At 38.4% G+C, this 13296-nt stretch overlaps 1 protein-coding gene across 21 annotated transcripts in view; it reads left to right on the top strand.

The window, feature by feature from the left end:
* DST (dystonin) overlaps positions 1-13296 on the top strand; it is a 342419-nt gene that overhangs the window by 109843 nt on the left and 219280 nt on the right. For all 21 annotated transcript variants that reach the window (XM_025177748.2, XM_088137258.1, XM_088137206.1 and 18 more), the window contains 2 exons: positions 6152-6229; positions 10355-10447. In XM_025177748.2, coding sequence (XP_025033516.2) covers positions 6152-6229; positions 10355-10447 — 171 coding nt within the window. The remainder of the gene's footprint in view (positions 1-6151; positions 6230-10354; positions 10448-13296) is intronic.

Here is a 13296-nt window from a genome sequence, read left to right as displayed (position 1 = left end):
AAGTTGCTTTTTCGTAGGATTTCTTTTTTAAAGCAGCAGATGTGGAGGTAGCATTTTTAATAATGATTTTTATTTTCCTGATGTTATATCTGCTTGTATATAAGATTCTGAGGGTCGGTCTGCACCAATCAGGTGGTTTGATTTCGTTAAGGAACAGGCATTTAAAAAGCTGCTCTGCTCAATTTCTGCACTTTCAGAACTTTCTCTTTGTTTGTTCATCCAAAAGCCAGTGAATGTTTCAGAATACTTCTAGCGTGCATAAAGGATATTTACCTATAAGGTTACCATTTTATTTTCTGATCATCTTGGTTATCATTACTGTAAGTGTGCCGAATCATTTGAGCTATTTTCCAAATTGCCTACCTGTATGAGAATGTTGCCCTGTTGAAGTTTGAAAGATTAAGGCTGCAGTCTTGTTTGTACATCTGGGGATAACTTTCATTCAGTTGATTGTGCTTGCTTTATAGAATTACTTTTATTAATTATGTGCATCGGGTGTCATTTTTCCTTTTGGTAAAAGAACATTTGCACACAAGCTTTGAAGTCCTTGTGCCCTAGAGCAATCTTTGTCAAGGAATGTCATCTTTGGCCATTTTCCCTGGTTTGCTTCTTCTATCCATATTCCATTATGATATGTTTAAGGCAATTAGTCCAATTGGCTTGGAACGGGCATCCCCTTTCTTTCATATGAGCATTCCACAAACAGAACTGTGTTCATAGAATGGTACTTCTGTCAGAAAGGAAAAAGGGCGTTTTAAAAAAAAAAAAAAACTTTCCTGCATCCCACCAAAATCTGCTGCATAGCATTGGGATATGTTCTGGAATTAGGGGCGTATGGATACCAGAGTTCCATCTTCTCCCATCAGCTTTTTCCACTTGTGCAAAAGCCATCAAAAGGACATACAAGATCCAAATCAAGTTGTTAAATGCAATTATAGTATTATAACCCTTGACTTCAATGAGACTGTACCACAGTCAATAGTTGCATCTGCTGGAGTTAAACTTCACATTAATTTCCATTTATACTCTCCCTTGTCTTGTACTTTTCATGTTCTTATGATATTTCAAAAGAACATTGCATTTATGTAAGGCATATTTGGGGGGTTGTGTCATACAAATGGTTTACAGAGATACTAAGGGAGGTGAAATGGGAGAGAAGACACCTAGAGCATTGCTGGCAGATGACAGAACCTGATCAAACACAGGCTAGGACTGCTATTACAGCCAACCTCATGGTGGTAAGGACAGTGAAATGTCAGTATTTCTCTGCTCTTAATACATTTGCAAATAGTTGGCAGTGGCCTTGTTTTGGGTGACTAGAACCCTCCAGGTGGGAGTGAATCTGGGATTCATCTGTAGGGTCGCAGTGAGGAATATACCAGGCATCTGACAAATAAAGTCGACTGGATCTGCTCTAAGTTGGATTCTGGCCTTGGAGCAGGTCCTATGGAGGCTATGGGGGCTGGAGCTGGCTTAGTTATCTCTGGGGAATTAGATCATGTTGGGCCTGAGGAAGTGGATAAGGTTCTCATGGCTGTTAGCTCAGCTACCTCAGCATTAAGATCCATGTCCCTCCTGGCTGATTGGGGACACGTGGCTGGGTCCTGATGGTGGTTAATTCTTCCTTGAGAGAGGGAGTGGTCCCACCATCTCTGAAGGAGGCAGTAGTGTGCTCCCTCCCTGAAAGGCCATTGCTGGACCCAATTAATTTGGACAATTTTTGTCCAGTTTTCCACCTTCCCTTTTTAGGGAAGGTCATAGAGAAGGTGGTTGCACTGCAGTTTCAGAGGGCCCTGGAAGAAACAAATTATCTAGAACCCTTTCAGTCAAGGTTCAGGCCTGGTTATGGGACTGAGATGGCATTGACTGCACTCTTGGATGACCCCTGGCAGGAGGAGAATGGGGGTAGTGCATCCATCCTTGTTCTTCTTGACCTCTCAGCAGTTTTTGGTATCGTTCTGGATTGGCTGCAGGTGTTGTGCAGCACAGTGTTGTGTAGGTTCCAGTCAGTGTTGGTGGGTGGGAGAGGTCTAATCCCTGGCCCTTACATTGTGGGATGCCATAGGGTTTGTAACTCTCTCCTCTCCTGTTTAACATCTACATGAAGCTATTGGATGAGGTGATGTGATAGTTCCAGGTGAGGTATCTTTGGCATGCTGATAATACTCAGCTTTATATCTCCAGCCCTGGCTTGTCTGAGTGATGCTGTGGAAGTTCGGTCTCAGTAGCTGGAGGCTTTGGGGGCCTCAATGGGGCAGAACAGGCTTCAACTCAACCCAAGCAAGACCGAGTGGCTTTGGGGTTTTGGACCTCCTGATTCTGAGGACCTTGGATCTTTGGTTCTGGATGGGGTGGCACTGCCTCAGACAGAGCTGATGTGCAGTCTGGGGGTCATCCTGGACTCATGGCTCCTGCTTGAAGGGCAGGTGGCAGAAGTGGCTAGAGAGCCTTTGCACAGCTTTGTGTTCTGCATCAGTTGCACCTGTTTCTGGACCAGGAGGCCCTGCTAACATTCACTTATGCCCTTGTGGCCTTCCTATTGGACAACTGCAGTGAGGCTGCCCTTGAAGAGCATTTGAAAGCTTCAGCAGGTTCAAAATGCTGCAACATAGGCAGTTAATGGTGCTGGTTATTCAGCGCATGTGACACCACCACTCCATGAATTGCATTGCCAGTTCGCTTCCAGGTACAATTCAACGTACTGGTAATTACCTTTAAAGCTCTGCATGGCTTGGGGTTGGGTTATTTATGGGACTGTCTCTTCCCAATTGTCTGTAGCTGTCCTGTCTGGCCCAGCAAGAAGGGCATGCTGTGGGTTCCATTGGCCAAGGAGTGTTGGCTAACAGCATCCTGTAGGAGAGTCTTTTCTGCTGTAGCTCCAACCCTCCAGAGATTAGATTGGCCCCAACCCTGCTGGCCTTCTGTAGGGCCTTGAAGACCTGGTTCTGTGCTCGAGCCTGGGGCCCTGTGTGTGTGATAGAGCCTGTTTCCAGGCTATGCTGGGGGCTTTTTCATGATTTTCTGGCTGTTGTATGTTTTATTTCTCATTTTATTTTGTATTTGTATATATTTTTTATTTATTTTAATGTGAACTGCCCAGAGTCATGTTCTGAGATGGGCAGCTATATAAATTGATTTAATAAATAAATCACAACATGGCTCTTTAGTTATAATGTTTGGTTAAGAAATTCATGCTGTCCTGGATTTCAGTGTGCTTATGCATCCCTCTGTACATTTAGTTCTAAACCCCAATTTCATCAGTTGTGTAAGAACTACTTCAACTGTGCTCTTTCCAGAACTCAGGTAATATTGCTATAGTTAATACATTAAAATATGACTCTCCCTATGTGGCCTAGAAAACCTTTCACCAGTTAAAGGATATAAAAATAAGCTGCACTGAAATCCTGTTAAAAAATATTCAAACATGCACGTTTTATGATTGGCATAGCTGAATTTCTACCCGATCACCATGTTAAATAATGTTGTTGTGATGTGATGCTGTTGAAAGTTTTGAGGTGGAATAAACTAAGGCCTGCCATCAGCAGTTGCCATCCTCGGTACTTTGTGGACCTGCTGTTGGCATTTATTCTGGTCCCATATCTTAAAAGAAAGTATTTGAACCCAAAACTCTGAGCAGCTCCAGAAGCCAGAATTCAGTCCCGTTAATTACCCACAGCGTTCCCACTGTAATATAACTGTAAGCCTTTGTGGAAAATTAAAAAAGCAGTTTGAAGCAGTTGCCCTCTATTATCGTCTTGGCACTGGCCCCTGCCTGGTAAGTTCAGGAGAGCCAGTTGAGGAGGAGCTCTAACATAAGGCCTTTTGTCACAGGCCTCTTCCAGCCTGGAACAAGGAGCCCTGGGAAGCTCATAATCAGCTGTGGAACCCAAGCTTTGAAAACCCTTTGAATAAGCAACTACCTGGCTGAGTGGAGGCATCTGCCAGCTAATAAGCAATCTGCCAGGATTAAGTTTTGCTGTCCCTTACCGCTGTTCTTGTGTTTTCCTTCATTTTATCATCACTCACCCTGTGTGTAATTCTCTGGACTACTCCTCTGCTAGGCTGTACTTTGTGGGTGGGCAGGTACTCTCAGAATCTAGAACCATCAGGTGAAGAACAGTGGGAAGCAGATTTCCAGATGTTTGGTCTTTCTAAGAGCAAATTAGAAAGAAGAAAGAATTGCTGCTCTTGAACTCTTGGTATTGGGGAGCATATCTCAGCACTCAATACCACTCTTTTGGCTGACCTTAAACAGTTGCATACGGAAATGCATATTGCTAAGCTCTAAAGTTTTTGTTTTGTAGCATGCTTCTGCCCATTACGGCAAAGGTTTGTGAAAAATCTGAAGTCAGGAAGAAAAGCATTGATATTTGGTCACGTAAATGCAACTTTTTCCCCTTTATTCTCTGGCAGCTAAGTGAATGATGCCTTTTTCTCTAATTCTTCCTCTTTGTGATTTTACACTAACTGCATGTAGTTTTGCCATGTTTATCATTAATCTGCTGAATATTTTTGGTTTTCTATAATAACTTCTCCTTTCTTCATGCATGTTGTATTTTGTAAGAATTTTTAAGGAGAAGATTGCACATTTTTATGATGGTGCTTGAGATTCTGTGATAGAAAAATATGTGATGCTCTTTCTAGTTTGATAGATACACATGAGCAATGTTACATCGTTCAGAATTGGTCATCCACAAGATTTTGTTTCCCTGAAAGATTAAAAAAAATTACTTAGGAAATATATTTTTTCCTGTAAGGCATTGATATTTGGTCATGTAAATGCAACTTTTTCCTCAGTAAAAGTTGGTGGGAATATATTAACCTGATTCAAGAACTTTCTTGAGAAATCTGTGTGCTTTTCCAAATTCTGATGAACATTTCCCACATGTATCTTTCCTAAGAAATGACTTTCTGGTTTATTCTATATAAGTTCTTGGTATAATACCCCAAAATGCAAACAGAGAAACAAAACCATGAAGCAACACCCCCCAAGAAGTTAATATGACAATCATGGTGACAAAACTTCACTATTATAGTGCATTTGTCGAAAAATTATAATTGGTGATAGCTCAATTTCTTTAAAAAATTCTGTACTATATGGGGAGTCTCATAGCATATACACTTTACATGATTTCTTGTGTGGGAACAAGATGCATATTTGTTCTATAATCTATTGGGTTTTGGTAGACTTAATATTAGCTCCATTGTATTATCTACTGGTGTTTGGTAGGCTGCTCCCTGTTCACAAACTCATGTCCTTTGATATATTTTGATGTATCTTAGCAAGCACTATTTTTCCTTAGCTTCCATTCACCTAACTAGAATTACACGAGAAGTTCAGTGCAGTTAATGACTGAAACCACTTGATAATTTCTCTCAATATGGCCCTCTAAACAGCTTTTGAAACTTCTATATTCTGGATAGTTTGGGAAGGGGGTTACCATAAGAACAGCTTTTTTAAAGAGATGATGGATGGATGGATGGATGGATGGATGGATGGATGGATGGATGGATGGATGGATAGATAGATAGATAGATAGATAGATAGATAGATAGATAGATAGATAGATAGATATCCACTCTGTAGAAGCATCCTTTACTTTTAACATGTTTCATACCATATTCCCAAAATGCTGATAAAGCTTAAATAAGCCTTAAAAGAAATGTATGGGTTTGGTGAGGTAAGTTAGATCATAATTTGTGCTTAAAATGCTTATAGGAACATAAAAACGTAGTACTTTTAAGTCCCATTAGTTTCAGTTGCCAAGATTTCGAATACTTTTAATTCTGCAATTGAAATTAATGGAACTTAAACATGTATTATGTTAGAACATGCTGGTGTGCTAAGTAGGTCTTGCAGTTGCAGTGTTACTGCATTAGTTATATTTATTTTATCCAGTAATGGATATTTATTTTATCCAGTAATGAATAGCATAGAAAGAAAGAAGCCACGGGGGGAAAGGACATTTGTAAAGTTTAAACTTGAGTTGCTTTCTCCAGAGCCATTGTGTTTCATGCAAATCTCTTTTTTAGTTGTTGGTATTTTTCCTTTCATGTGATATTCTTGGAATATTTAAAATACTATAGAAATAAGAGATTTTAAAATATTTGTGATATAGAAATTCTTATATTCCTCATTTTCTGATTTTAGCCCAGAGAGAAAGGACGGATGCGCTTTCACAGACTACAGAATGTCCAAATTGCACTCGACTATTTGAAAAGACGGCAGGTAAGATAATACATTTAAGAAACAAAATTAAAACATTAATCTTTGAAATAATATTTTCTGCATTTTTATCTGTGTTATTTAGTTGTTAAAAATAATTATTACCTATCATATTGGTGGTGTTCATCTTATTGACTGACCTTAGGATTTCTAATGTTCTTCATCTATCTTTTTTCCTTTGTATCATTGATCATCTTGACCCGTCTTGTTTTTTCCCCCTTCAGAACATGAAAAATCAGAGCATGTGAATTCTGATTTAGATTGAAATCTCATCTACTTTAGCTAGGAGTAAATTCTGACAAACTCAGTGAGTGTGACTTCTGAGTAATTGTGAATAGAATTGCTTTGTTAATGTGCTAGCTTCCATGAACGTACTGGCAAAAAGTCATGCCTTGTTTAGGCATAATTCCCAACTGAGTGCTGCACAGTTCATGTTAGAAAGGCTGACAGAGAAATCTTTCAATGTATTTATTTTATGTATGGCGTTCTCTACATGAAACCCACCCTTTGTATGCCAGGCAGTTCTGATGAGAGCTAATAGAAGAGAGTTAAAGCCAGACAGTAAGAACAGACCAAGAGCAGAGCATACTTCCAAGAAATAAATAATAGAAATCTGACTACTGCAATTTGTTTCTATAATTTTATCTGAAATATTAAATATTATTTACTCTGATTTAACAATCAGATCAAATAACAAATAACAAATCAAATAACAAAAAAACAAAATAACAAAGCAGATCAGTGGGAAGAAATGGGAATTCTTCCAAAATTCATCAAAATTACTACAGTTCCAGATGAGGATGCCATTACTGTAAATTAGAATTTTATGAGGCCAGGAAAAGGCTTCTTTCAGTTGTAACTTTTCTTGTAACTGTCTCATATTTTTCAGCTGTTTCCTCCATCATTTTTTTCAACCAAGAAGGAGGAAAAGATCATTATTTCCTTGATTAGTAGTAATGTGAAGGCCTTTGTCTAGAGGGACTTAGGTTAATGAGTACAATGCATTGTGAGTAGAATTTATTACTGGGATAGGTAAATTGTTTTCTACAGTGTAACTTAAAATTTTTAAATTCTAGTTGATAAATACATTTTATTAGAAGAAGAAATAGGTTTCGTTCCTATGGAAAATCTTTTGATTTGTAATTGCATTAGGCTTTAATAAGCCTACTTACATTCATGCATATTTGAGATTTCCTCTTTCATTAATTTCCCGTTGAATTGCTCCCTTTTTTCCTCTCAGTAATTGGGAAATCTCTTAAAAGCCAACAGGCAAATATATACCATTTTACTAAAAAGAAAGTTTTGGATGGTTGTGCCTTAGAAACAGATAACAAGGCTTTGATCTAATTGGCTTACATGTAAAAGTGAGACAAGAATAGTTTTTTTCCTATCCAAATTATTTATATGTAGATATATGTATATATAAAAATATTTATACACTGTTTCCCATAAAATACATGGAAGCAATTTACAGTTGTTTAAAAACATGAATAAAAATAACAATATCAAACCAGTTAATATAAAATAGGGGACTGCAAAATATTTTCAATTTTGTTGCACCATGTTTCAAGTTCAAAATGCCCCAGTTTGAATGTGAAACAGTATTTTTAAATGCAAAATAGGTTACTTCAGTAATTTTGGAAGTGATTTGAGCTTAAAATACTTGGAAAATGACTAAAATAGCTTGCTTTGTATTTCAAAACAGCTGAAAGGCACTCAGAATGAAATGTAAAACAATTCATATTCAAAGGGCTTTGCATACCCATAATATGAAACTACAGCAAAATGACTGAACATGTAGGGTAGAAGGCTGGGGGTCTGTGAGAATCTGTGAGAACCAGTTTGGTAGAGGAGTTCATCAGGTGTGAGAATAGGTAGCACAATCCAGAGGTGGGAAGGAAACATTTCACAGAGACATTTCCCTCTGCCTGGCATCTTACATTTATAGTTTGCAAAACTATGTTTTTACCCTGACTAGCATTCAAGATGCTTTTTTGAAACTCATGTGGTTCTTGCTTCTTGAGTTTGCTAGCTACTTAGGGCTTGACAGGGCCAAACATCCTCTCCCAAAGCCATATGGGTCTTTACTTCCTGGACCTGCCTTCTGCATTGGTTTAACTACTTTGTAGTTCTCATTGTCACCTCCTATTCTCTTGGTGGTGCCTCACTTGTGCCCTTCCTTGACCCCAGATCACTCACACCCTATGCTGCCTTTCTGGCAATTAAAAGCACAAAAAGTAAAAAACTGAAATTTCAGTAAGGCTACTTTCTGGTCATGTAGCATAGAGGTGTTAGAGGTTTCAGCCCTTTCTTTGTCTCCTTGGGAGATTATGTCCTGTGAAATTAGTCAAACAAAACTTTATTTTTTAAAAAAACTTTTTAATAGTTTAAAATATAAAAACCTATGTTAACTTTAAACATTAAAATGTATTCATCTTTGTAGAAAAAGTTATAATGTTGCCTTGATCAGGGCCAGCAACTAAATCAGGTTTCCTCAAAGTGGTTCAGTATCAACCTCCAAGGGTCGATGGGACTATCCAAGGGGTTGATATTATTATTATTAGTAGCAGCAGCAGCAGCAGCAGTTGTTGTTAAAGTAGTATTTATTAAGTTATTTTCATATAATGTTTGGGGGTCAGTGAATACTCTGAAACTTCATGAAAGGATCAATGAAGTGAAGGTTTGGGGACCCCTGAACTAAATAGACAATTCTTACAAAAATGCAAGAAAAATGCTCCAGGCAGGAGACAAGATAACATTGGTCTGCTCTCCCTTGTGAAGATGTAGATTCTATGTTTAGCAAGGACCCTGGAGTCTTAGGAATGTTTGGCCTGAAAGTTACATTCATAGCGAAAACATATATGTTAAAGTAGAAAAAGGGGGGGGGGGAACAAATCAATACTATATTTAAAAATATACTTAAACAACATAAAGATACACTTCAAATATAAGAGCAGGGAGCTGTGCTGAGTTATATCTTGTCAGCATAATAGAAGTGTAAAGCATTTAAAACATGTCCTTTGGAAAGCGTTGAGAGAATGAATGATACATCTTTAAAGCAGCCGTGGCTTTTACAAGACTTGCATAGCTGCTTCAGAGGCTGTTCTAGCTGTCTCACACGTGCATACACAGACAATTTGTTCTGAACTTTTTTCAAGTGCTTTGCACAGCTCTAATAAGCATCATGTGTTGCAGTTCAAGCATATAATTTCCATTGTTACTGAAAAGCAAATAATAGTGGAGATAAGCATAGTATAATAATAGGACTCTCCAAGCCTTTCTAATCAAATCAACCAATCAATCTGTATTATGTCAATAGACCAGCAAATTCAAAGTATTTGGAAAATGTTACAAATTATGACAGAAGGGATTGATAAATACTGCCAAAACCTAATGCTGTGTCTTGAGGACTGTATTTAATATTGTCATTAGCCAGAGTTCATCTTGAAGAGATGAAGAACTGTTAGTGACAGGCTGCACTCCATTGGGAAATCTTAATTCTCCAAACACTTATTCAACATGTTGTTTGACTTGGTAGAAGATTCACAGACACAGCTCAGTTAAATCAGAATCTTGATTGCAGACAAGAATGAAGCCTTGAACACAATTGATTGCCCATTGCAGTGGAAAGGGATCAGAGGTGTTATGTAGGTCCATGGTCTAGAGTTTGGCTTTTGCCTCCTGTTCTTCCAAATTAACAGGTATTGTTCAGTCTCTTGATGGCATTGAGAAGTGGCTGTAGCCTAGGAGTTCCCGGTTTGCTAGTCTCAGCTCTTTAAGCTAGCATACTGATATGATATGATTGAATAGAATCAATCAAAAAGGTTAATACAATTGGCTTCTTTGTTTTAATTGGCCAGCTTTCTTGTGCAGCTGAAGCTGTCCCTGTGCAAAAATATGAGCATCATCTATCCTGTTAAAAGTATTCTGCCTTTTCTAGAGGCATCCTCTGCTTTACAGAGAAAGAGGAACAGGATAAACTAGAATTACAGTTCATTGTTTTATTTGTGCGGTCACTGAGCTTGCAAATTGGTCTTTCCTTCATTGCAGTCACATACAAGAGAAATAATGCATGTTGTCAATTCCACTTCCTCTAACTCCTTTGCATGTTCCCCCCCCCCATGACAGGTGAAACTGGTGAACATTCGAAATGATGACATAACAGATGGGAATCCTAAATTGACCTTGGGATTAATATGGACCATAATTTTGCACTTTCAGGTAAGGTAACCCTCATGTGGCAAACCTTCAATTTGTAACTCTTTCTGATGGGCAACAGCTGTGCTTCTCAGATGTGAATACACTGGGATTCTCATAGGCATTCAAACAGAAACACTTGCCTTTACTGCCGTCTTCTGAAAGCTAATACTGTTTTTGTGTCTTACCCTTTGCAAAGTGCTCTGATTATTTAATTTGAAGCCCAGGAAGGAAGCTAATAGGTACTCAACAGAACCTATGATGAACACTATGTCCATTATTTCCTGTTATAAATGTTGATTGTGTTGGTTATTCTAGGTTACACTAGGTGGCAGTAGAATTGCTGTACCAAAGGGATTTACAGAAGTAGGTAATACATTTTTTTGATCTGAGATGTATGATATTTTTTCTCAGCTTCAGTATCTGAAAGCTGCAGTTTAAAATTTTAGATCTCGTTTGCCAGAACTACAGCAATTTATTAGGAATCATGGTGTAGCACTTTAAAACTTTGTCTGCCATTTTAGAATAAGCAGAGCATTTAAATCATGCTCTTTATCTTTTTTTTATACATCTTATGTATTTCTAAAACAGTAGCTAAATGCATGCCACTTGGTCTTATGTTTCTCATTATGACAACCAAACAGGAATTGTTAGGTGTTTAAAAAGTGATGAAGATAAAACACATTACTGATGTAGCGTTTGAACACCATTTTAATTTTAAAATGTGCCTTTCATGCCTGTCAAATTCCAGACATATGATCAGACCATTACATATTTTAGTACCAAAGTGTATAGCATTGGACATTGCTTGGTAGGCGTGATGACTAGGGTGTATGTCTTCCAATTTTTGCAGAGCAGAGTTTTTAGGAGTTTTTTCCCGATGTTAGATACAAGTGAATACTACTTTTGCTTCTGATGCTTTTTTTAAAATGTGCACATTTTACATCCTAAAAGATCTTATAATCCCACTTAATTATAATAGTCTCCATTGTTTTTCTGCTTCCCCAGCTCTTGTTGTATTTCCTATCCTATCCATCTTATCCTACTCTAGAAATTTCAGGATCTTTAAACTGTGGATCATCTTTCTCATTGACGATTTCAGCATTTTCTTTCCTGCAAGTGCAAGTGTCATTTTTTAAAAAAATTACTTCTGACTAGCAAGATGTCTTTTGAAGGCCTGATTGCACATATAAAACTTATTTTATTTCTTTTCCCATGTGACCATGTGTATAAGCCAGTAATTCCTTTCAGTTTAGAGAAAGCCTACTTTCTTTCTGCTTGTCTGGATCTAAAAGAGATGGATCTTTAAAGAAGGAAAATCTGTCCTTGCGGCATCCAGAATCGGTTTAGATCAGTGTTTCTCAACCTTGGCAACTTCAAGATGTGTGGACTTCAACTCCCAGAATTCCTCAGCCAGCTATGATGGGTGCTATATTTATGCTGGCTGGGGAATTCTGGGAGTTGAAGTCCACACATCTTAAAGTTGCCAAGGTTGAGAAACACTGGTTTAGACTGAGAAGAGGAAAAATATTTGGGCTGACAAGCATTCATGCAGATATGTGGTGATTCTCTATTGGGGCTTGCTTCTGGCTTGTAGTAGTTATTTGTGGAGCAGCAGCATCTTCCTCTGAAGTTCACCTTTGGACTATCTCCATATATTTAACTCCATGGATTCATTTTTAATCTGGTCCTGATTTGAAAGTATCAGATGAAAGTCAGTTACTGATCTTCTTAAGAGTTCTTGAGATGGAGTTATTTAACTCCTGCAATTTAATCCTTAGCTCTAGGATGTGAAAAAGTATTATTCTCCTTGGAAGTCTTCATATGAGATATATAGTGAACTGTCATTTTAAAAAGCTTTTCAAAGGGTACATTTTTTTTCTTATATTTCCCCGCTGTCCCATCTCCTTTTACTTTGGTCTGCTATACCTCCTGGATTGTTATTGTTCAGTCATTAAGTCGTGTCCGACTCTTTGTGACCCCATGAACCATATCGCACCAGGCCTTCCTGTCCTTCACTGCCTCCCTGAGTTTGCTCAGTTTCATGCTCATTGCTTCAGTGATGCTATCTAACCATCTCATCCTCTGCCGTCCCCTTCTTCTTTTGCCTTCAATCTTTCCCAACATCAGGGTCTTTTCCAAAGAGTCCTCTCTTCGCATTAGGTGACCAAAGTATCTGAGCTTGACTTCATTATCAATCCTTCCAATGAGCAATCAGGATTGATTTCCTTTGAGATTGACTGGTTTGACCTCCTAGCAGTCCAAGGGAGTCTTAAGAGTCTTCTCCATCACCACAGTTCAAAGGCATCAATTCTTCGGCGCTCAGCCTTCTTTATGGTCCAGCTCTCACAGCCATACATTACTACTGGAAAAACCGTAGCTTTGATTATGTGGATCATGGTTGGCAAGGCGATGTCTCTGCTTTTTAATATGCTATCTAGGTTTGCCATAGCTTTCCTCCCAAGGAGCAAGCGTCTTTTAATTTCATGGCTGCAGTCTCCGTCTGCAGTGATCTTGGAGCCCAAATAAATGAAGTCTGTTACTGCTTCCATTTCTCCCCCTTCTGTTTGCCAGGAATTGATGGGTCCAGACGCCATGATCTTAGTTTTTTTAATGTTGAGTTTCAAGCCAGCTTTCGCACTCTCCTCTTTCACCCTCATCAAGAGGCTCTTCAGTTCTTCTTCGCTTTCTGCCATTAGGGTGGTATCGTCTGCATATCTGAGGTTGTTGAAGTTTCTCCCTGCAATCTTAATTCCGGCTTGTGATTCTTCCAGCCTGGCATTTCTCATGATGTACTCTGCATATAGGTTAAATAAGCAGGGTGACAGTATACAGCCTTGTCGTACACCTTTCCCTATTTTGAACCAATCGGT

Source organism: Python bivittatus, unplaced genomic scaffold, assembly GCF_059951505.1.
Source record: "Python bivittatus isolate LINGU-HERP-01145 unplaced genomic scaffold, Pbiv_v1 ctg000020_np1212, whole genome shotgun sequence".
NCBI lineage: Eukaryota > Metazoa > Chordata > Lepidosauria > Squamata > Pythonidae > Python > Python bivittatus.
The sequence above is the reverse complement of the archived record's forward strand: the minus strand, read 5'-3'. Positions and strand labels throughout refer to the sequence as shown.